General features: G+C 55.1%; 1 protein-coding gene across 5 annotated transcripts in view; it reads left to right on the top strand.

Moving 5' to 3' along the window:
* Positions 1–11763, top strand: part of phf8 (PHD finger protein 8) — a 47036-nt gene extending 35273 nt beyond the window's left edge. For 2 of the 5 annotated variants that reach the window (XM_052009062.1, XM_052009060.1), the window contains 6 exons: positions 2865–3019; positions 3406–3692; positions 5000–5095; positions 5203–5312; positions 5995–6253; positions 10806–11762. In XM_052009062.1, the coding sequence (XP_051865022.1) occupies positions 2865–3019; positions 3406–3692; positions 5000–5095; positions 5203–5312; positions 5995–6253; positions 10806–10897 (999 nt within the window). In that variant the 3' untranslated portion in view covers positions 10898–11762. Of the gene's footprint in view, positions 1–2864; positions 3020–3405; positions 3693–4999; positions 5096–5202; positions 5313–5994; positions 6254–10805 lie in introns of all 5 variants that reach the window. The other 3 variants (XM_052009061.1, XM_052009059.1, XM_052009058.1) reach the window with 2 other exon arrangements.
* Positions 11764–24955: the final 13192 nt, after the last annotated feature.

Below are 24955 nucleotides of genomic sequence, written 5' to 3'. Positions count from 1 at the left end.
TAACGAGAAGAGGGCATGTCCCGGATGGTGAGGGTCCTTGGTGATGGATGCTGCCTTCTTGAGGCACCGCTTCTTGAAGATGTCCTCGATGGTGGGGAGGGTTGTGCCCGTGATGGAGTCAGCTGAGTCTACAACCCTCTGCAGCCCCTTACAATCCTGCGCATTGGAGCCTCTGTACCAGGCAGTGATGCAACCAGTCAGGATGCTCTCCACCGTACACCTGTAGAAATCTGCAAGAGTCTTTGGTGACAGACCAAATCTGCTCAAGTTCCTAATGAAGTAGAACCACTGGTGTGCCTCCTTCGTGATTGCATCAATGTGTTGGGCCCAGGATGGATCCTCCGAGATGTTGACTCTATCTGGTGGAGTAGATGTGGGGGAAACCAGTGAAAGTGGTGTAGTTGGGTTTTCAGAAGTTCTTGAGGTCTCGCACATGAAGTTGGCACACAAGGTCAGAGCACATGGAATCGAGGGGAATGTACCAGTGTGGATGGAGAGTTGTTTAACAAATAGAAAGCACGAAGTTGCAATGAATGGAGTATCCCTTGGAACAGCTGTACAAGATGTTGGTGAGGCCACATTTGCAATACTGTGGGCAGTTCTGGTCCCATGCTATGGGAAGGATGTCATTGAGACGGAGAGGGTGCAGAAAAGATTGACGGGGATAGGGGAGTCTAAAACCAGAGGGCACAGGTTTAAGGCAAGAGGGGAAAAATTTATAGAGGACCTGAGGGGCAACTTTTTCACATGGAGGGTGGTGGGTATATGGAATGAGCTGCCAGAGGAAGTGGCAGGGGCTGGTACAATTGCGATATCATTGTAAATGCCTATTTAAAAGGCATTTAGATATGTGGATAGGAAAGGTTTAGAGGGATATGGGCCAAATGCGGGCAAATGGGGCTAGCTGAGTTGGGCAACTTGGTCAGCACGGACAAGTTGGGCCGAAGGGCCTGTTTCCCTGCTGTATGGATCTATGACTCCATTTGGCAGGCTGTGATGAGTTTGGTATCACAGGGATCAGTGCTTGGGCCCTAGTTAGTCACAATCTGTATTAACCAAGGGAACCAAGTATCTCATGTCCAAGATTGCCTTTGGAATGGAACAAAGTGGGACATTGAGCAGCCATGAGGCTGCAGAGAGGCTTTCAGTGGGATTAAGGCATGCTGAGCAAACGGGCAACAAGGTGGCAGATGTAAGGGAAAAATGTGAGCTCACCCACTTGGGTTGGGATGCTGGTAGTTTTTAAATGGTCTGAGATCGGAAACGGTGATGCTCAGAGGGATCTGGGAGTCCTTGTCCGGGAGTCGGTGAAGCTAACACACAGGTGCGGCAGGGAAATGGTTCAGAACACAGAACGTTAAACCATTGGGCCTAATCCCTTCTGCCTGCAGTTTGTCCATCTCCCTCCATTCTCGGCATATTCATTAAGAGCCTCCTAAACGCCTCTACCATATCCACCTTCAGCACTGCCCCTAGCAGCACGTTCCAGGCACCCACCGCTCTGCGCGCGCACGCGTGTGTGTGCGTGTGTGTGTAAAAAAAAAACTTTCCCTGCACATCTCCTTTGAATTTGCCCCCTCTCACCTTAAAATGCATGCCCTCTAGTATGAGACATTTCAACCCTGGGAAAGGGATACCAGCCACCTACTCACTCTCTGCTTCTCATAATTTTATAAACTTCTATCGGGTCTCCCCTCAGCCTCTAGAGAAATCAACCCAAGTTTGTCCAACCTCTCCTCATAGCTAAGACTCTCCAATCCAGGCAGCATCCTGGTGAACCTCTTCTGCACTCTCTCCAAAGCCTCCACATCCTTTCTGTAACGGGGGCGACCAGAATTGAATGCCGACCTTTATTTCATGAGGATCCTTCGCACACAAGAGTGTGGATATCTTACTACATTTACCTAGCACCCTGGCGTCCTGTGTCTCCTTCGCTGAAAATAAAATGACATGCGTACAAATGAGGGAGTGCAGTGAAGGGAATGTCACATGAGGAGAGGTCGAGTCAGCAGGGACTGTGTTCTCTGGACTTTGGACAGATGAGAGGTGATCCCATTGAAAGGTAGTCTCTGGGAGGTTCAACAGGAGAGTGCAGAGAGGATGCCGAGGAGCCTCGGACCAGGGGGCACACCCTCAGAATAAAGAGTTGGCCATCAGGACCAAGATGAGGAGATGCTTCTTCAGTCAGATGGTGGTGAATCTTTGGGATTCTCTTTTTCCCCCAAAATCCAGTGGAGGGTTGGTTGTTCATTGCAGGGACCGAGAGGTTGTGGGCGGTGCAGGAAAGTGGTACTTGACACAGACGATCGCAGTCATCTTGTTGAGTGGCAGGACATGTCTGACGGGCCAAATGGCCTGTTCCTCCCATTTCTTCCCAAGTCAGGAGGTGACTCCCATCGCTGCAGGACACCCAGCCTTTGACCCTGCTCCTGTGGCCACGTTTGCGTGGCTGGTCAACGTTTTTCAAGCACGTTTTTCAGACTGTACATCGAGTCTTGCAGCACGGAAACAGGCCCTTCAGCCCAACTGGTCCGTGCTGACCAAGGTGCCCATCCTAGCTCGCCCCATTTGCCCGCGTTTGGCCCATATCCCTCTAAACCTTTCCTATCAGTGTACCTGTCCAACTGAATTTTAAATGTTGTTCATGTACCTGCCTCAACCACTTCCTCTGGCAGCTCGATCCACAAACCACCACCCTCTGTGTCAGAAAACAAAACTTGCCCCTCAGGTTCCAATTAAATCCTTCCTCTCTCGCCCCGGATGTCTGCCCTCCCCCACCCACACCGCCCGCCCCTCCCGCCCCCCGTGCAGCCCTTCGTTGAGTGACTCCATGTGTTCTAACCCCCGTCCCCTCTCCCCGACAGGAAGATGATTCGTCGGATGAAGACTCGGCCATCGACATTGACATTGACCACGGGGAGGGCTCGGCGGAGGGCGCGGGGGCCAGCAGCTCGGCCGGGATCCTGGACCTGCTCAAGGCCAGCAAGGAGGTCGGCGCGCTGGAGTACGCCGCGCAGAGGTAAACGCGGGCTGCGCGCCCACCGGTGCACTGTTCCTGGGCTCCTCCTGTCACTACTGGGATCGCTGCGAGGGGGGCGGGGGGTGTGGGGGGGGATGGGGGGGAGCGAACAGAGTCTCAGGCTGTGTGAGGGCTGGGGGTGGGGAGGGGGTGGTGAAATTCCATCGTGGGATCTTTCTGTGCCAGGCAAGGTCGCTGGGCATGGCAGCTTTGGAAGGGGTGTGAGCATCTGTTACTGATAATGTTCTCTTCCCCCACCCCCTCTCCTCCTCCTCCCCTCCCTCCCTTCTCCTCCCTCCCCCTCTCTCATCCTACCCATCCCCACCACCACCACCACCTCCCCACCCCCCCCCCCCCGCCTCTTCTCCCCACCCCCCCCTAAGCAGCCAGCCGCCAGCCTCCCCCAGCACGCAGGAGGCCATCCAGGGCATGCTATGCATGGCCAACCTGCAGTCCTCGCCCGGCTCCAGCCTGCAGGCCTGGTGGAGCAGCAGCCAGGAGCGCAACGGCTGCCCATCCTCCGCCGCCCAGGCCGGCGGTAAGAAGGCCAAGAGCAGGGGGGAGGCGCGGCCGGACGCCAAGGGCAGCCAGTCCCCCGACAGCCTCGCCAGCGACGACGACAGCTACGACGACCAGGAGAGCCTGGGCGCCTGCTTCAAGGACTCTGACTATGGTGAGGGGCAGGGCTCTTCTGTGGGGGGATGTAACACAGAGTGAAGCTCCCTCCGCACCGTCCCATCACACACTCCCGGGGTCAGACACAGAGTGAAGCTCCCTCCGCACCGTCCCATCACACACTCCCGGGGTCAGACACAGGGTGAAGCTCCCTCCGCACCGTCCCGTCACACACTCCCGGGGTCAGACACAGGGTGAAGCTCCCTCCGCACCGTCCCGTCACACACTCCCGGGGTCAGACACAGGGTGAAGCTCCCTCCGCACCGTCCCGTCACACTCTCCCAGGGTCAGACACAGGGTGAAGCTCCCTCCACACCGTCCCGTCACACACTCCCGGGGTCAGACACAGGGTGAAGCTCCCTCCGCACCCTCCCGTCACACACTCCCGGGGTCAGACACAGGGTGAAGCTCCCTCCACACCCTCCCGTCACAAACTCCCAGGGTCAGACACAGGGTGGAGCTCCCTCCACGCCGTCCCATCACACACTCCTGGGGTCAGACACAGGGTGAAGCTCCCTCCGCACCGTCCCATCGCACACTCCTGGGGTCAGACACAGGGTGAAGCTCCCTCCGCACCGTCCCGTCACACACTCCCGGGGTCAGACACAGGGTGAAGCTCCCTCCGCACCGTCCCGTCACACTCTCCCAGGGTCAGACACAGGGTGAAGCTCCCTCCACACCGTCCCGTCACACACTCCCGGGGTCAGACACAGGGTGAAGCTCCCTCCGCACCCTCCCGTCACACACTCCCGGGGTCAGACACAGGGTGAAGCTCCCTCCACACCCTCCCGTCACAAACTCCCAGGGTCAGACACAGGGTGGAGCTCCCTCCACGCCGTCCCATCACACACTCCTGGGGTCAGACACAGGGTGAAGCTCCCTCCGCACCGTCCCATCGCACACTCCTGGGGTCAGACACAGGGTGAAGCTCCCTCCGCACCGTCCCATCGCACACTCCTGGGGTCAGACACAGGGTGAAGCTCCCTCTACACCGTCCCATCACACACTCCCGGGGTCAGACACAGGGTGAAGCTCCCTCTACACCGTCCCATCACACACTCCTGGGGTCAGACACAGGGTGAAGCTCCCTCCGCACCGTCCCATCGCACACTCCTGGGGTCAGACACAGGGTGAAGCTCCCTCCACACCCTCCCGTCACAAACTCCCCGGGCAGGGACCGTAACGAGATGCGAGGTGCGCACTGCTCTCTCCCAGCCCACCAAGCAAACAAATGCTGGGACAGTTTCCCCTGCGCTCGCTGGAGATCCTGGTGTAACCCCTGCGTCTTCTCCCCCCTTCCTGCAGTGTACCCGTCCCTCGAATCGGACGAGGACGACCCCTCCTCGAGGATGCGGAACAGGAAGAGGAGGAACAGCGACGACGCGCCTTGGAACCCGAAAGGTAGGCTGTCTGACCGGGGTGGGGCTGCTTCTGGCTGTGCGCTGCCGCGATGGTCCGCTAACACTTTCTACTTCTATTCCCCCCACTCCCCTCCGCCCCACCACCAGCTCGCGTGGCGCCAACTCTACCCCGGCACGAACGGCCGATCCGGGAGGGGACACGTGTGGCCTCTATCGAGACAGGGTTGGCAGCAGCGGCAGCGAAACTGGCACAGCAGGTACGTACAGCTGGCAGCTCCTCAGGGAGCGGCCCCTCCTGTCCGAGACGTCGTCGACCCTTCCTCCCGAGTCGGAGGGTCCCTTTCCAGTTGGAGCCAGCGCTCCAGTGATTGTAGGGGCCGGAGGGGGTCACAGGGACGGGGAGGGGTGCAGGGGTCGGATGGAGTTATAGATACGGGGAGGGGTGTAGGGGTCGGAGGGGGTTACAGAGACGAGAAGTGTTGGGGTTGGAGGGGGTTACAGAGACAGGGAGGGATATAGGGGCCGGAGGAGGTCAGAGAGAGAGGGGCGTGAGGTGTGGAGGGGCAGCAAGCATTGGGTGAGGGGTCGGAGTGAACAGGAGCGAGTTGGGTCGGTGGTGGGGAAGGGTCGGTTCTGGGTGGGGGGAGCTGCAGGGCTTTGAATGAGCACAACGTTACAGGGACAGGAGACGCAAATAAGGAGCAATTTAACCCCCTGACCCCACGCACCTGTTGGGACACGGGAGGAATCGAGAGCACCCGTGGGGTGGGGTGCGGGAGGTGGCGGGGGGATCCCACACAGTCATGGAGAACGTGCAAACTCGGTGCAGAGACAGATGGTGCTGGAGGTCGGGATCAAACCTGGTCTGGAGCCTAATTCCTTCCCTCCCTCTTCTCCCTCCCCTCCCTCCTCCTCCTCCCCTTCCTCCTCCCCCTGCAGGAGCATCAAAAGATCCAGAAGAGGAAGAGCGCCAAGAAGAAGCCAGCACCCGAGGAGCCGAGTGCCAAGCCGCAGCCCGGCAGCCCCGTCTCCGAGTCCAAGGCCGAGGTCTTCTCCGGGAGCCTGGTGGACCACGAGTACACGGCGGGCCCCAGCACCTTCGGCCTGCCGCAGACCAGCCGTGGCTCCACGCCCATGGCCCCCGGCGTCTTCCTCACGCAGCGCAGGGCTTCCACGTCGTCGCAAGGCAGCCAATCAGGCAAGGGTTGGGCGGCGCAGGAGGGAGGGCCCTCCTTTCCATCCCCCCTTCCCCACTTTTACCGTGTATGCGGCATCTACCCGGGTTCTCCAATCGAGCCTCCTGGAGCTGGTGCTGGGAAGTTGTTGGGAGCGGAGCTGGCGGTTGGGAGGTTATTGAGCTTGGCCATGGTTCCTGCTCTGGCCGAGTGGCCCTCGGGTCGAGTGGGCCATGCGGAGACATTGAGTCATGTAGCGTGGAAGCTGGCCCTCCATACTCATCCCACTTCGCACTTCGTCCCCAGCCTTGGTGATTCAAGTGTACATCTTGGTACCTCTCAAATGTTGTGAGAGTCTTTGCCTTCACCACGCCCTCAGGGAGTCTGTTCCAGATTCCAACCAGCACCCCCCCCCCCCCACCGGGTGAAATAATCCCCCCTCAGCATTTTAAACACCTGTCCTCAATTCTAGATCTATGGAGAAATGTTCTCTGACTGTCCACCCTATCTCTGCCCCTCACCATTTTGTACACCTCTATCAGGTCCCCCACCTCAGCTGCCTCCGCTTCAGGGAAAACAGACCCCAGCCTCTCTGGTCTCTTCTCATATCCGAAACGTATCCATCCCGGGCACCGTCCTGGGGAATCTCCTCTGCACCCTCTCCAGTGTACTCACCTCCTTCCTATAGTGTGGTGACCAGAACTGTCCACAGTACTCCAGCTGTGGTCTGACCAATGTTTTGTGAAGTTGTACCAGCACCTACCTGCTCTTATATTCTTTGTCCCGCTGATGAAGGCAAGTGTCACGTACACCTTCTTCACCACCTTATTTGCCTGTGCAATACAGCACGGATACAGGCACTTCAGCCCAGCCAGTCCATGCCGACCACATTGCCCACCCAGCTAGTTCCAATTTCCTGCATTCAGCCCATATCCCTCCAAGCCCCACCCCTCCATATACCTATCCAAGTGCTTCTTGAATGATACTGTTGTACCTGCTTCAACCTCTTCCTCTGGCAGCTCGTTCCATCTACTCACCACCCTCTGCGTGGAAAAAATTGCCCCTCGGGTCCCTTTTAAATCTTTCCCCTCTCACCCTAAATCCATGCCCCCTGGTTTTGGACTCCCCTACCCTGGGGAAAACACTGTTACCATCCACCTTATCTATGCCTCTCATAATTTTAAACATTTCTATAAGGTCGGCCCTCATTCTCCTATGTTCCAAGGAATAAAGACCTCGCCTGGCCGACCTTTCCCAATAACTCAGGCCCTCTAGTCCTGGCAATGTCTTTGTGATCTCTGTACTTTTTCCAATATAACCATGTCTTTCCTACAACAGGATGACCAAAACTGCACACAATACTCCAAGTGTGGTCTCACCAACGACTTGTACAACTGCATTATGATGTCCCAACTCCTATACTCAATGCCCTGACTGAACGCCACTGCGCCAAACACCTTTTTCACCTCCCTGTCTACCTGTGACGCAGCTTTCAACAAACTATGCCCTTGTACTCCTAGGTCCCTCTGTTCCATTACACTCCTTAGTGCCCCACCATTAGTAGTACAAGTCCTACGCTGGTTTGATTTTCAGCTGTCTTCAGTGATCTTTATACCTATACACCGAGCTCCTTTTGTTCCTCAATATTCTCTTGGACCCTACCATTCATGGTGTATCTCCTCCCTTTTGTTGATCCTCCCAAAATGCATTATCTCGCACCTCCCAGGATTAAATTCTACCTGCTATTGCCCTCCTCATCTCACCAACGGATCGATATTGTCCTGTATCCTAAGACTCTGCTCCTCACTGCCAACGTTTTCTTGCAACCGACCACCACAATTCCTTCTGACGTAGACTGTTTGCCCAATCCCCCGCTGGTTTTTACCCCCTGACCGATTCTCCCCCACATTGCCATCAGCTCCCAGGGGCTTTTTAACCCACCGACCCTGCACGCCGTTGGCATGTGGGAAGAAACCCACGCGGTCACGGGGAAGAATGTGCAAACTCCACAGACGCAGCACCGGACATCGGGATGGAACCCAGGTCCCCGGGGATCAGAGGCAGCGTCTCCATTGGCTAATCGTGCATCTTACATTCACATCCAAAACCTTCATCTGTCCAAGAAACAGTTAAGGATTTCGGCACTGATCCCTGTGGTACTCCGCTGCTCACAGACTTCCAGCCACATAAACAATCCTCTGTGTCCTATTGCCAAGCCGCTGTTAGATCCAACTCCTCTTGAATCCCTTGGGCTGTTACCCAGGTACCCACTCTCCCACCTCGCTCCATCTACCTCTTATTTTTTCTCTTTATCTCCCTCACACAGCACAGAAACAGGCCCTTCGGCCCAACTGGTCCATGCCGACCAAGATTCCCATCTAAGCTAGCCCCTTTTGCCTGTGTTTGGCCCATATCCCTCTGAACCTTTCCTATCCACATACCTGGCCAAGTCCCTTTGTAAGTGTTGTTCATGCACCTGCCTCAGTCACTTCCATACACTGACCACCCTCTGTGTGGAAAACGTTGCCCCTCGGGTTCCTGTTAAATCTCTCCCAAGTCCTGCTGAAGGGTCTCGGCCCGAAACATTGACTGCCCATCTCCCTCCGTGGATGCTGCCTGACGCGCTGAGTTCCTCCAGCTTTTTGGTATTGGTTTATTATTGTCGTCTGTACCGAGGTACAGTGGAAAACTGTCTTGCGTACCGATCGTACAGGTCAATTCATTACACAGTGCAGTTACATTGAGTTAGTACAGAGTGCACTGATGTAGTACAGGTAAAAACAATAACAGTACAGAGTAAAGTGTCACAGCTACAGAGAAAGTGCAGTGCAATAAGGTGCAAGGTCACAACAAGGTAGATCGTGAGGTCAGAGTCCATCTCATGGTATAAGGGAACTGTTCAATATTGGTATTGGTTTATTATTATCACTTGAACCGAGGTCCAGTGAAAAACTTGTCTTACAAACCGATCGTACAGGTCAATTCATGACACAGTGCAGTTACATTGAGTTAGTACAGAGTGCATTGATGTAGTACGGGTAAAAACAATAACAGTACAGAGTAAAGTGTCACAGCTACAGAGAAAGTGCAGTGCAATACGGTGCAAAGTCACAACAAGGTAGATCGTGAGGTCAGAGTCCATCTCATCGTATAAGGGAACCATTCAATAGTCTTATCACAGTGGGGTAGAAGCTGTCCTTAAGCCTGGTGGTACGTGCCCTCAGGCTCCTGTATCTTCTACCTGATGGAAGAGGAGAGAAGAGAGAATGACCCGGGTGGGTGGGGTCTTTGATTATGCCGGCTGCTTCACCAAGACAATGAGAGGTAAAGGCAGAGTCCAAGGAGGGGAGGCTGGTGTCCGTGGGAGGGTGGGGACAGTGACATGGGGCTGCGGATGGTGAAATCCTGTAGCAGAGGAAGGCGGAGCGTGGAACCAAAGAAAGGAGGTGGGGAGGGCTTGATTCCCTTCGTTCTTGATTCCCCAATGCTGGGAAAAAGACTGTGTGCGCATTCACCCTACGTCCCTCATGGGACATCTCTATGCCTCCATCTGCCATACGCCTGCCTCTGTCTCCCAACTGCACCCCTCCCCGCCCGGCCTGTCATCTTCTACCCCTGCTTGCTCCACCAATCACCCCGGGCTCCTGTCTCACCCTACCCCACCCTCTTCGTACTGGCTACCTCCCCTCTCCACTCTCAGTCCTGACGCAGGGTCCCGACCCGAAACGTCGACAGTTCCTTTCCGCCCCACAGACGCTGCTCGAGCCCCTCCAGCAGGTTTCTGGCTGCCCACTCTCCTTACATAGAACAGTACAGTACAATACAGGCCCTTCGGCCCACAATGTTGTGCCGACCTTTAAAACTCACCTCAGACTATCTAACCCCTTCCTCCCACACGTTCCTCTATTCTAAATTCCTCTGTATGAGTATCTAGCAATCTCTTGAATTTGACCAATGTACCTGCCTCCACCACCGCCCCAGGCAGCGCATTCCACGCCCCAACCACTCTCTGGGTGAAAAACCTCCCTCTGATATCTCCCTTGAACTTCCCACCCATTACTTTAAAGCCATGCCCTCTTGGTGCCCCGGGAAAGAGGTGCTGGCTGTCCACTCTATCTGTTCCTCTTAATATCTTGTACACCTCTATCATGTCTCCTCTCATCCTCCTTCTCTCCAAAGAGTAAAGCCCTAGCTCCCTTAGTCTCTCCTCATAATGCATACTCTCTAAACCAGGCAGCATCCTGGTAACTCTCCTCGGCACCCATTCCAGTGCTTCGACATCCTTCCTATAATGAGGCGACCAGAACTGGACGCAGTACTCCAAGTGTGATCTAACCAGAGTTTTGTAGAGTTGCATCATTACCTCGCGGCTCTTAAACTCGATCCCACGACTTATGAAAGCTAACATCCTATAAGCTTTCTTAACTACCCTATCCACCTGTGAGGCAACTTTCAGGGATCTGTGGATATGGATCATTGCAAGCCCCCAGCACCACGTGTTGGGAAGGGGGAAGAGGAACAGGAAACTCCTTGGGATCAGGGCGTTAATACTTGTCTTTTTGCCCACTTTGTCAGCAGGCAAGCGTCCAAGGAAAGGTCTGGCAACGGCGAAACAGCGGCTGGGAAAGATCCTCAAGATTCATCGGAACGGGAAACTCTTGCTTTAGATATTTTTCTATTTTGTATAATGTTGGAACTGAAGGTGTTTGTATATCTCTGTACAGTTGACACTAAATATTGACCCCTGCCCTCTTCTTGCCTACCCCTGATGTTTTGGGGGCTGCTGAGTCTAGTGGGAAGGGAAATGGGGAGTGAGAGAGAGAGGTAGGTAGGTGTGTCTGTGTGGTGGGTTCTGATCCCAAAACCGATTCGTGCTTCATGGGACTCCTCCCTCGCTCCGAGTCTTGACTGGCACCCGGGCCTGACCGCGATGTGGAGGCGCCCTCGCCGTTTTCCCGGGAATAGGATCGGACGAGAGCTCGAGGTGAGGACGCCCGAGGTTTTGCCCTGGCGGAGATGGTTCACACCCTCCGTGTTGCTCCTGAGCGTGGTCCGCTTCACCAGCACCACCCCTCCGTTGCATTAACCCCACCTGCTTTCCCTCGGGTCTCCCGAATGATTCCCTTCCCCAGTCCTCCCACCTTTCACCACAATCCGAGGCTCTCATTGAAGGAACACAAGCCCACCGAGTTCAAGTCTACAAGGGTGAAAGGCCGGTGGACGCCAACACCTTGCCCCCCGCCCCGAATCTTGGCGCAATGTCCCGTCAGCGGCCTCCATTTACAAATTGCATTTACAAAACCATCTTGACTATTATCATTGCTTTTCTCTCTTTCTCCCCTGCCACCCAACCCAGGTCACCTTTTGTAAAAAAATAAGTACATAAAGTCATTAGTTTGTAACAATTTTTTTGTAGTGCAGCAAGTTTTTAAAATGTCTGATAGTATTGTTACTCTAAGAGAAAAAGAAATTGTGCTTTTTAAAAACAAAACTCGAGGTTTTTGAATCTTGCCTTCCTTAATCACCCCATCTGAATGTGCCACGCAGGAGTGAAAAAAGGGCCAGGGCCGTCTTGGAGTGTCTAGCATCTGAGCACATGCACTGTCAGCTTATCCCCTTGTGAGTACCTATGCCAATGTTTTATAATGGTGCTTTCCTATGTAAACATGTCATGCTGTAATGACCTTCTCCTGCCACTGGGGTCGGAGATGGCGCTGTTGTGGGCAGGAGAGAGGAATCATCCCTGTTTGATTTCCACCTTCGCTATTGTGGACTTGCTCTGTCTCCCGCGCTCTTTTCTCCCAAGCCCTTCCATGTCGGTGTTATCCTAAAACTTCCCACCCCTGCCTGCTGCAAAAACACACAGTGTCACAGATTAATTCTGTTTAACCGCTTTTATTAGTAGTATACTACCAGGGAGAACCCTCCTTTAGTACTGTCTTAGAGTCTCTTTCGGAGGTCTCCGCAATACAAAGGAGCAGGCATCAATTTATACAATCCTTGTCACGTACACTTAATCAATGTGGTTACACAGGTTTCGATGAGGCGCCTAAGATACAAAGACAAATTTTACACTCATTGTTTAGTATAATTGGTTTACAATTAAGTTCCCTACACAGTAATTACCAACTGATCTTGAGTCAGGGGCTTGCGTGGTATCTTTTCATTAGTTATATATACGGTCACAATTTCTTAACCCTTTACTTTCTCATGGGAGCGAGTTCCCCATTCTTCCGACTCTCTGAGGGGCAGAAAGAGGTTCCTCCTGAATTCCTGCCTGGACTTCTAACAGTGAGGAACTCAGCGGATCGAGCAGCATTGGCGGGAGGACTGGAATCGGGTCGAATCCCTGCGTCGGGACGAGAGTGGAGAGGGGAGATGGCCAGCATGGTAAGGAGAAGAACAATTCCTTTCCACCCGCAGATGCTGCTTGACCTGCTGAGTTCCTCCAGCAGATGGTGTGTTGCTCCAGATTCCAGTGTCTGCAGTCTCTTGTGTCTCCTCTTTACAGTGGGGGGGGGGGGGGGGGTCCTTGTTCAAATTTCCTCCACAATTTGAAACGCCTCCACCCTGTCACACCCTGTCTTCCTCAATTCACTTTTTAAGGGTGCGGAGGAGTCCGGCAAGCATTTATTACCCTTTGCAAACAAAAGCAATAGGAGCAGGAGTGAACCTTGTGCCCTGCAGCATTCAGTGGCCACTGCTCCTTCCTGACATCCCCCTTGGACCAAAGATCTGCCTTGGATCTGATTATAGAATCATACATCATGGAAACAGGCCCTTCGGCCCAACTCGTCCATGCCGACCAAGGTGCCTACCCGGGCTAGTCCCATTTGCCCACGTTTGGCCCATATCCCTCTAAACCTTTCCTATCCGTGTACCTTCCCAAATGTCTTTTAAATGTTGTAATTGTACCCGCCTCTACCACTTCCAGTGGCAGCTCGTTCCATGTACCCACCACCCTCTGTGTGAGAAAGTTGCCCCTCAGGTCCCCTTTCAATCTCTCCCCTTAAACCTCTGTGCTCTAGTTTTAGATGGTAAAAAGACTGTGACCATTTACCTTGTCTATGCCCTCATGATTTTATAAACCCCTATCAGGTCATCCCTCTGACACTCCAGGGGAAAAACACTCCCAGCCTACCCAGCCTCTCCTTATAATTCAAGCCCTCCAGTCCAGGTATTGGTATTGGTTTATTATTGTCACTTGTACCGAGGTACAGTGAAAAACTTGTCTTGCAGACTGTTCGTGCAGATCAATTCATTACACAGTGCATTGAGGTAGTACAGGGTAAAAACAACAACAGAATACAGAGTAAAGTGTCACAGCTACAGGGAAGTGCAGGTAGACAATAAGGTGCAAGGTCAAACAAGGTAGATTGTGAGGTCAAGAGTCATCTCATTGTATAAGGGAACCATTCAATAGTCTTATCACAGTGGGGTAGAAGCTGTCCTTGAGCCTGATGGTTCGTGCCCTCAGGCTCCTGTGTCTTCTACCCGAAGGGAGAGGGGAGAAGAGAGAATGATCCGGGAGGGTGGGGTCTTTGATTATGCTGGCTGCTTCACCAAGGCAGTAAGAGGTAAAGGCAAGAGTCCAAGGAGGGGAGGCTGGTGTCCATGATGCACTGGGCTGTGTCCACAACTCTCTGCAGAGCAGTTGCTTGAATTATGTTGAATATTATATTATACTCAATAATTCACCACATGTGGAATATTGTGAGCAATTTTGGGCCCTGTATCCAAGGAAAGATATGCTGGCCCTGGAGAAGGTCCAGAGGAGGTTCACAAGAACGATCCGAGGAATGAAAGGCTTAACGTGTGAGGAGTGTTTGATGTCTCTGGGCCTGTACTTGATGGAGTTCAGAAGGATGACTCAGAGGGGATCTCATTGAAACCTACCAAATACAGAAAGGCCTGGATAGAGCGGACATGGAGAGGATGTTTCCATCAGTGGGAGAGTCCAGGATCCGAGGGCACAACCTCAGAATAAAGGGACATCCCTTTAGAACTGAGATGAGGAAGAATTTCTTCAGCCAGAGGGTGGTGAATCTGTGAAATTTGTTGCCACTAGGACTGTGGAGGCAATGTCGTAGGGTGTATTTAAGGCTGAGATTGATTGGTAAGGGGGGGTTGAGGGTTACGGTGAGAAGGCGGGAGAATGGGGTTTAAAAAAAAGTCAACCGTGATTGAGTGGCAGAGCAGACTCTGGCTTAATTCTGCTCCTATGTCTTATGGGTCTCTGGGAGAGCGACTTCCTCACCTCGTCCACCCCCGACCCTTGTTACTGTGGCCCCTCGTTCCCGAGCATACCCTCCTGTTTCAGCAAGACCGTCTCGTTCTTCAAGCGCCATGAGTGTGGGACCAACTTCCACTCACAGCACTCCCAGTGAACCTCGAGGCGCTGTGGTGACCCAGTATGTGTGGCGAAGACGCCCCCCCCCCCCCCCCCCCCCCCGCCTTCCTTCACCCTGCTTCTCCCACTCCGACGCTTCTCGATACGCCTGCTCGTTCTTCCATGTGTGCGGGGGAGCGAGCTCCACAATCTCACCCCTCCCCGGGGTAATGGGGGATTGGTTTATTATTGTCACCATGTACGGAGGTACAGTGAAAAACTTCTCAGGCATACTGCTCACACAGATCAATTCATTACACAGTGCATTGAGGTAGTACAGGGTAAAAACAAAAACAGAATGCAGAATAAAGTGTCACAACTGCAGGGAAAGTGCAGGAAGTCAATAAGGTGCAAGGTCATAACCAGGCAGATTGTGAGGTCAAGAGTCCACCTTATCGTACTAGGGAACTGTTCAATCGTCTTATAACAGGCAGATAGAAGCTGTCCTTGAGCCTGGTGGTATGTGCTTTCAGGCTTTTGTATCTTCTGCCTGGGGAGTGGGTAGAAGAGAGAATGTCTGGGGTGGGTGGGGTCCTTGATAATGTTGGCTGCTTTCCCGAGGCAGTAAGAAATATAGACATGGAGGGGAGGCTGGTTTCTGTGATGTGTTGAGCTGTGTCCACAACTCTCTGCAGTTTCTTGCGGTCCCGGGCAGAGCAGTTGCCATACCAAGCTGTGATCCATCCAGATAGGATGCTTTCTATGGTGCTTCGATAAAAATTGGTGAGTGTCAAGGGGGACGTGCCAAATTTCTTTAGCCTCCTGAGGAAGTAGAGGCGCTGGTGAGCTTTCTTGGCCGTGGTGTCCACGTGGTTGGACCAGGACAGGCTGTTGATGATGTTCACCAGAGGACTTGAAGCTCTCAATCCTCTTGACCTTAGCACCGTAGATGTAGACAGGAGTATGTGCACTGCCCCCGTTCCTGAAGTCAAGGACCAGCTCTTTTGGTGACATTGAGGGAAAGGTTGTCATGACACCATGTCACTAAGCTCTCTATCTCCTTCCTGTTCTTCAACTCTTCGTTATTTGAGATATGGCCCACTACGGTAGGGAACCTGGAAGTGGTGGTGTTCCTGCACAGAGCCCACCATTGGGTAACCCGACAGCCTTTGGTACGCTAACCCCTTGGCCTTTTGTTGAGCGATGTACCTCCCCTCGTGCCTTTGCCGATGGTAATCTCTCCCTTCTCCTCTTAAACCTTTTCCAGTCTACGTTCCGCTACAGAGCACGGAGACCAGAAACATCCACTGTGCCTCCGACGTGGCCTCACGGAAGCTGCGCGCCAAATGTCTCCCCTTGCCCCTCCCCTGCTGCTGAAACCCTCCTCCGTGCCTTGTTTCCTGCAGTCTTGACTCTCCCTGACTCTGGATAACTCGAGACCAGAGGTCTCTGCCTGTATCTTACTGAAACCAACTGCGTCCCCGTGCTCCGTGACTTGCTTAAGTTCCTGATGTGCCCCCTTGGTTGTCCTCGCCCCACTCCCCTTCCCCCTCCTCCTGATGCAGAAGGAGGCAATTCGGCCTATTGCATCCATGCCATGTCTCCATACCCCTCTCTATTTCTTTCTCACAGCCCCATCAATGATTCTTTTTTCCTCAGATTAATTTGCAGCATCCAATTAACCTACCGGCCGATCTTTCGGACCTCTGTCCCTTTCTACCACCCCTCAGATCTCTGAGCTTCTCTCAGTCTCCATCGTTCCGCAGATGGCAGCTCCGGAATTCCCTCCTTGAACCTCTCCACAGTCTCTTCCCTCTCTTAAGTCGTAGAGTTATACAGCAAGGAGATGGACCCTTCGGCCCAACTGGTCCATGCTGACCAAGATGCCCCATCCAAGCTCGTCCCATTTGGCCCATAACATTCTAAACCTCTCCAATCCATGTACCTGTAAACCATCTTTTAAATGTTGTTATTGTACCGGCCTCAACCACTTCCTCTGGCGGCTCATTCCAGATAGATACCATACTTAGTGTAAACAAAAACATTGCCCCTCAAGTTCCTATTAAATCTCTCCACTCTCACCTTAAACCTATGCCCTCAAGGTCTTGATTCCCCAACCCTGGGAAAAAGACTGCGCATTCACCCTATTGATGCCCCTCCTGTTTTTTTTACATCTCTATGAGATCACCTCCACAGTCTTCAATGAATAAAGACCTAGCCTGTTCAATCTCTCCCTATAACTCAGTCCCTCAGGTCCTGGCAACAGCCTTGTAAATCTTGTAAATAAAGCAAAGGGGTGAAAGTTTAGTGGGTATGGGTGGGAATGTGGTTAAAGTTACAGTCAGAGCAGTTATGGTTTTATAGTGAATGGCAGAGAAGGCTCAAGGGATTGAATTGACCTACTCCTGCTCCTAGTCTGTGTGTCACTGGCTGGAAACATTGGCTCTGCTTCTGCCTCCACAAATCCTGCCTGACCCCCTGAGCATTTTGAGGATTCTCTTGGTTTTTTTTGTTTATTTCAGACTTATAAGTTTGCGTCCACTCCCACCCCAACTCTGCGTCGGGTCCATGGGGAGAGTCTGAGAGCATCTGGTGCCAGGGGAGAGTGGGAATGGGGTCGGTTGGGACAGGCGGAGATGGGGTTGGGCTGAAGGCTTAGCTTTGAGCATGAGATTGTTTGGGGTTGTGGAGTGAGTTGGTTGAGGATAGGGCGGGAATTGGCAATGGGAAGGGATGTGGTTTGCTGGGGCAGATTGGTTGGGGGATTTAGAAGGGTAGGAGTTTGGTTGGGACTGGGGTTTGGGGTGGTCTGGTCGGGGGTGGGACAGGGCATCGGTTGGGGTACGGGGGTTGGTTGGCAAGGGTAGGAGATGGGATGGGGTGTGTTCGGCCAAGGGCTGTCCTGTGGATGGTTGACTCAGGAGCGGGTCTGGGGATTGGTTGAAGATGGGCTTGGGGTTCGGCCGAGGGCAGTGCTGGGATTGGTTTACAAGTGGGGACACGTCCGTGGTTGGTTGAGGGTGGGGTTGAGATGGGCTGTGGTTGGTTGGAAGGTGGGCTAGGATTGGGTTGACCGTGGTCGAGTGGCTGTGGATTGGTTGTCAGGGACATTGAGGTAGGGCTGTATTTGGGTAGAAGTGAGGCTGGGATTGGTCGACGGTGGGGACTGTGGCCCTCGATTGGTTAACAGTGAGGGGGCTGTGGCCCTCGATTGGTTGACGGTGGGAACTATGGCCCTCGATTGGTTAACAGTGAGGGGGCTGTGGCCCTCGATTGGCTGACGGTGGGGACTGTGGTCCTCGATTGGTTGACAGTGAGGGGGCAGTGGCTCTCGATTGGTTGACGGATGTGTTGAGGTTGGGCTGTGTTTGGTTGACAGCGTGGTCAGGGCAGTTGATTGGTTGGCGGTGGGGCCGGGACGTACCTCTACAATTGGTTGACGGTGGGGCCGGGGCGTTGACCTGGGGGCTATGTTTGGGTGGAAGCATTGATTGACGGTGAGAACGCGGTTGGGATTGGTCGACAGTGGGGGGCGCGATTGGGGTTCGTCCGACGGTGGGGGCGGGATTTGTTTGACAGGGGAGGCGCAGTTGCAGTTGGTTGGGGGGCGGGGTCGGGATTGGGATTGTTTGACAGCGGAAGCGCGGTGGGGATTGGTTGATAGCTGTGGGGGCGGGTGATTGGATGACGGCGGAGGAGGGCGCGGTTGGTAGGGAGGCGGGGCTGAGGGGCGAAACCGGGGACGGGGATTGGTGGAAGGTGGGATGATTGGCAGGAAAGGGGGGGGGAGAGCGTGGCCAGAGCGCGGGAAAAGCCGTTGGCAGCGCGAGCGCCGGCCGGCCGTCCGTTGGCGGGGGTCACGTGGGCCGCCGCCCTCCCGCCCATTCAGTGCGACGACATGAGAGACATCGGGCGTTTATTGACCGGCTCCGGACGACGACGACGCGCTTTACTTGGCTTTCCTCCTGACAGGCTTCGGGGTCTGCGCCGCCTCCGGCTTCAGGATCCAGCTGGCGCACTGCTGCCGGTAGGTGCGAGTGTTCTCCAGCAGGCTCGGACGGACGACCGGGCTTCCCCTGACCGCCGACGACGACGTCCTTGTCCTCTCACGGCGCGGTCGCCCGGCCGCCGGGCTCCCGGGCTGCTGAGGCCCGGCCGTAGTCTGGGCTCGTCTGGGGACGTGGCCGGCCGTCGTCGGAGGTCTCCTGCCCCGGCCTACCATACCCTCGCCGGTCGGAGGCCTCCTGCCCCGGCCACCATCCATGGTCCGAGGCCTCCTGCCCCGTCCCTCGCCGGGTGGACCTTGCTTAGGGAAAGCCGGCTTCGCTTTCGGTGGCTGCATCCTGTCCGGTCCTCCTACTCCCTCCTCGCCTCTCTTGATCCCCTTGGCCAACTTCTTGGGCGGGATGGCGACGGCCTTCAGCGCCTGGGCCTCGGCGTCCCGGGGCGGCAGCCTGGCCTTCACCTCCCTGTACTTACGCCGGTAATAATCCACCAGGATGCGTCGGCTTTCCGGGTGGATGGCCGCCTCGTCCAGGTGGTCGAGCAGCAGGCCGAAGGGCATCACCTCGGGGGGAAGCGGCAGGCCGCAGGCCGGCGACTCAGGCTTGAGGAAGCGGCCGAAGGTGGCCGTGTCGCTCATGATCCGCAGGAAGTCCTCCAGCCTCACCCTTCGGCCCGAGTTGACCCTGTCAAACTTCTCCCTGTCCGGGATGAAAGGGTTGCTGACCGTCACGGACAGGCGGCGCATCATGTCCAACACGCCGGCTGGCTCGATGCTGATCCCATCGCTGCCCTTCTGGAAGAGCTGGAAGACCTCGGTCAGGGCATCAACCTGACCCGGTGTCAGGGCACCTTCTTGGTACTCGTCGTCGGGCTCCAGGACGTCCAGGTACTGGACCAGGCTGTAGACCGAGATGCCCATGAAAGTCCTGTCCTTCAGCGCCTCGTCCTTCGCCCACTTGGACCGCAGCCTGGCCCCTTTCTTCTTCCTGTAGTAGTACTCGACCAGGGTGACCGTGGCGCGCTCGGAGAGCGCCTGAGCCTTCAGCAGCACGGCCAGGAGCTCGAAGAAGACCCGGTCGTCCAGGAGTCCCTTCTGGGGGCTGGAGTCGTCGCAGGAGTCCGGCAGGGCGGCGATGAACCAGGAAAACAGCCGGCTGTCGGTCATAGTGCTCAAGAAGTCCTCGGCGCTCAGCGTGCCGTCCTGGTCCACGTCTAGACTGGCAAAGGCTCGCTGGAGGACTGGTTCCGGCAGCTCACTCTGCAGGGTGACCAGAATGCCTTTAAACTGCGTGAAATCGATGGGGCCCATGGCCAAGTCTGCCAGGATGTTGTAAATCTGCAGCAACGCTTCAGTCTCGTTGGTAGCAGCTACCGTCTCTGTCATGCTTTCCGGGATCAGTGGTATTCCAGATGATATTAAAGACCCTGCTTTCACCAACGGCCCTTTCGCTGCCTCTCCGGGCACAGCCTCTCCGGCCACCACCTCTCCCAGCACTTCTGCTGGTGCCTCCTCCATGTCTTTTGCTGCCTCTCCTGGCGCCTCCTCTGCCGCCGGCGCCTCCTCTCGCGGCGCCTCCTCTGCCGCCGGCGCCTCCTCTCGCGGCGCCTCCTCTGCCGCCGGCGCCTCCCCTCGCGGCGCCTCCTCTGCCGCCGGCGCCTCCCCTCGCGGCGCCTCCTCTGCCGCCGGCGCCTCCCCTCGCGGCGCCTCCTCTGCCGCCGGCGCCTCCCCTCGCGGCGCCTCCTCTGCCGCCGGCGCCTCCCCTCGCGGCGCCTCCTCTGCCGCCGGCGCCTCCCCTCGCGGCGCCTCCTCTGCCGCCGGCGCCTCCCCTCGCGGCGCCTCCTCTGCCGCCGGCGCCTCCCCTCGCGGCGCCTCCTCTGCCGCCGGCGCCTCCCCTCGCGGCGCCTCCTCTGCCGCCGGCGCCTCCCCTCGCGGCGCCTCCTCTGCCGCCGGCGCCTCCCCTCGCGGCGCCTCCTCTGCCGCCGGCGCCTCCCCTCGCGGCGCCTCCTCTGCCGCCGGCGCCTCCCCTCGCGGCGCCTCCTCTGCCGCCGGCGCCTCCCCTCGCGGCGCCTCCTCTGCCGCCGGCGCCTCCCCTCGCGGCGCCGCCTCTGCCGCCGGCGCCTCCCCTCGCGGCGCCGCCTCTGCCGCCGGCGCCTCCCCTCGCGGCGCCGCCTCTGCCGCCGGCGCCTCCCCTCGCGGCGCCGCCTCTGCCGCCGGCGCCTCCCCTCTCGCCGCCGCCGGCGCCTCCCCTCGCGGCGCCGCCTCTGCCGCCGCCGCCTCCCCTCGCGGCGCCGCCTCTGCCGCCGCCGCCTCCCCTCGCGGCGCCTCCCCTCGCGGCGCCTCCTCTGCCGCCGCCGCCTCCTCTCGCTCTGCCGCCGCCGCCTCCTCTGCCGCCGCCGCCTCCTCTCGCGGCGCCTCCTCTGCCGGCGCCGCCTCCTCTGCCGGTATCTCCTCTGCTGGTGCCTCCTCTTCTGGCATCTCCTCTGCCAATGGCACATCCTTTTCCGGCGCCTCCTCTGTTGGCATCTCCAGCGTCTCCACTGCAGGCGCCTCCTCTGCTGGCATCTCCTCAAGCACCTCCTCTCCCTGCATTTCCACTGGCACCTTCTCTGCAGATCCCTCCTCTCCTTGTATCTCCTCTGGTGCCTCCTCTGCAGGTGCCTCCTCTTCATGTATCTTCTCTGCCAGCGCCTCCACTGCCAGCACCTCCTCTCCCATTGTCTCCTCTCCCGTTATCTCCGCCGGTGTCTCCACTGCTGGCGCTTCCTCTCCCAGCATCTCCGCTGGTGCCTCCTCTCCAGTTACCTCCTCCACAGGTACCCCTTCTCTTGTTACCCTTTCCACCGGCGCTTCCTCTCCTGGTTTTTTCTTCCCCGGTATCTCTTTCTCTGTCACCTGCTGCACCATTAATTCATCTTCCCCTGTCTTCTCTATCAGTGCTTCTTCCTCCACTGGTTTCTCCTCTACTGGAACCTCCTCTCCTGGTATCTCCTGCTCTGGCACTTGGTCCCACAGCATATGCTCTGCTGGCACCTTGTCTCCCAGTGTCCCTTCTGCTGGTACCTCCTCTATCAGCAGCTTTTCTCCTGGCATCACCTCTAGTGTAGCCTCCAAAGCTAGCAGCTCCACTTCTTTTGCAGCCTCTGCAAGTGCCACCTCCTCCTTTGCCACTTCCTCTGCTGCCCTGCCATCCTCTTGTTCCTCCCTGGCTACCTTCCTCAGCCCCAGTCTGGCCCCATCTCCCTTCATCATCTGCCCCAGTTTGTCCACTACCTCCCCCAGGACATTATCCTCCTGAATCATCATCTTCTCGTCCTCCACCATCTTCCCAATCACGTTGTCCGTCACCTCTTCCACTACCTTCTCCACCGCTTCCAGTATGATCATCACCACCATCTCCACTTCCTCCACCGACACCTCTTTCAGCTCCTCGTCCTTCAGTGTGAGGCTGGGCACGGCTGAGCCATGAATCTCTTGCTTCAAGATGGACTTCCTTCTTTGCTCCTTGTCCTCCTCGTCCTCCTCAAGCTCCTTGCTGCGTTCCTGCTTCTGTTTCTCTCTCTGCTCTTTTTCTGTCTCCTCCACCTTCCTGACCATCAGGTCCAGGGCACGATCCATCTTCTCCACATCCTCCATGATCTTCGTCACTGTCTCCAGCGCGCTCTCCAAGACCTTCAGCGCACTCCCATCACTAATCTGCCTCCTCTTCAGCAGATGTTTGACTATCTGCCTTACCTCTGCCACCCTCCTTGCCTGCTCCATCTTCACTGCGTTCCTTCCCCCTAGTCCATCAGTGGACACCTCCATCTTGTCCCTTCCCCGCCTCAGTTGGCGGGTGGCTTCCACATTGGTTTGCCGCTCATGGGTTGCATTGAAGTCAAGAGCCTTTTCATCGCCTGGTCTTGTGCAGATTTATTTTTCTGAGCTCACTCTGTGTCTCATGCCCCATCCTCCACTTTCCACCCACCCCCAGCTCCTGTATCCCTGCCCCGCTGATGTCATCCACCAATTGTCCTTCATTATTGACCTAATGTCTCGGCTAGTTGGCTAGTCAGCTTGTTGCAGCAAGTAGTGGAATAGCTTCTGTATCTACCCAGCTTGTAACACTAAGAAAACCACAACTTGTCTATCCATATTGACCATTACACTCTATCAGGCATTGTTTTGAAGACTTTAGAGGCAAATGATGTGAGGAGGAATTTGAGGAACATCAAACAGGAACAAAGATTTAATGCCAGAGGCCGGGTCACCAATAGCAGAGATGTGGCGATCTAAAGGTGTGCGAGAGGCTGGACAGAACTGGAGAACCAAGAGGGTTCTAGGGGCTGGCGGATGGTAGAAGGCCAAGGAGGGATTTGACGGGAAAGATGAGAGTTTTAAAACTGAGGCACTATCTGAATAGGAGCCAGTCTAGGACAGTGAGTAATTGGAACGATGCGAGTTAGTACATGGAGAGCAGGGATTTGTTAAGGGCAAGATGTTATAGACAGTTGGCACCAATGTTACTATGGTTGCCCAGAGTCCAATTAAGAATGCAACTTTGGCCTGTTTATTTGAAATGAAGGTGCAATTTATTAAAGACACGAAAGAACAAGGGTTTGTTTTAAAAAGAAACAAATTGATTAGACCACATGGGAGCACTGTACGGTTCCAGTCTCCATATCCCTTGGTTAGACCAGACTGGAGAACCAGTCCTGTTCTCTGCATACCTGGGTTAGACCACATTGGGAGTATGGTGCATGGTTCTGGTCTCCATATCCCAGGGTTAGACCAGACTGGAGCACCAGTCCTGGTTCCTTTGTCCCTGGTTTGGATCACATTGGGAGCACTGTGCGGTTCCAGTCTCCTTATCCCTGGGTGAGACCAGACTGAAGCACCAATTCTGGTCTCTGCATTCCTGAGTTGGACCACATTTGGGAGCACTGCACAGTTCCAGTCCTCGTATTCCTTGTTTAGAATGCATTAGGTGCTCTGTAACAGCTCAGGTCCTTGTATCCCTCTGTTTGACACTAGCAGGTATGGTTGTTGTTCAATGGGAGCACGGTGCCCAGGTAGAAATCACATTTGTAAAAAGGACATGGGAACCAGAACAGAGAGGCCTTGTCATTCTGGAAAAACTAAACTATCATGGGCTCTCTTCTGTAGAAATGAGGGGTGACTTGACACAGCTCCTGAAAATTATGATGAGGTTTCGATCAGGTTGACGTGGAGAAGGTGCTTCCTCTCCAGAACCAGGGGACTGGAGAGGAAACGCCTTACAATACAAAATGGTCTCAAGGTAAAGCCAATTCGGAATTACAGAGAAACATAGTTCCCAAGCCAGCATCCAGAATGTAGAACCTACTTCCATCAGAGGAGCATACGGGGGAGGAGGCTGATGGAGAAGATGAGGCAGGTGGAGGACCCAAAGGATGTGTCTCGGCATATACTATAACATTGCTTAAAATTCATCGGTTAACCAGTTCAGATTCCTGAAGCGAGCCAACAATTATTAAGTAACCTCCTGGAGACCCGTACATGTGGTATAATATGTATGGTGCATCCTTGGAATCTTCTGAGGCCCTGTATTGTGGAGGGTCATGGCTGTCACGTGACAGTGACAACACTGACCCCATCTGGACAGATGACAGCACTGCACCTACCTGGTCAGAAGACACACCACTGTCAATCAAGGTTTGGCTCCACCCCCACCCATTAGTGCACACCTAATTATTGGATCTTTGAGCACCTTTGTTCCTGGCACACTTGATCATTGGCCCTTTTGGACTACCTGGGCTGGACTACCTCCAGCACTATAAAGAGTGCTGCATGTGCTTGGTTCTTTTTTTGTCTCCGGGGGACGCCGAGGTAAGCTGTGCACTGCTCAATAGAAATTAGTTAAGGATCCCTGGGACCATAGAGCTGATGCTTGCACTGAGTCAAGGAGTGGCAGGCACCGTATTGTTTCTTCCTTGATTTGTTTGTACCCAGTTTGTTGTGTGTGTGTCTGTGTGCATCTCACCCTTGTTGTGATTTCCCCCTGCATTCATGATCACCCATGTGCGTATGTGTAAGTGTGCGTCCATTCCCGTTCATCCTGTCCCGTGTTTGTCTTTGTAAATAACATCATTTTAACTCCAAAGACTGTGTCCAGAGTCCTTGCCCTTTGAGACCTTACAAACTTGTCTTACAACAAGCCCATAGTCCTCTGCCTTATGGCACAGTGTGGCAGCAATGTAGTGCTACTGCCTCACAGCTCCAGTGACCTGGGTTTGATCCTGATCTCTGGTGCTGTCGATTATGGAGTTTGCACATGTTTCAAGGGGAGTATCTGTGCTCTTTGACTCTTTAGACATTTCAGAAGTTGCCAGTCAACTAAACCAGCAAAGCCACCCTAGTATCTGGGTTAATTGG

Source organism: Pristis pectinata, chromosome 43, assembly GCF_009764475.1.
Source record: "Pristis pectinata isolate sPriPec2 chromosome 43, sPriPec2.1.pri, whole genome shotgun sequence".
NCBI classification, from domain to species: Eukaryota; Metazoa; Chordata; class Chondrichthyes; order Rhinopristiformes; family Pristidae; genus Pristis; species Pristis pectinata.
The sequence above is the reverse complement of the archived record's forward strand: the minus strand, read 5'-3'. Positions and strand labels throughout refer to the sequence as shown.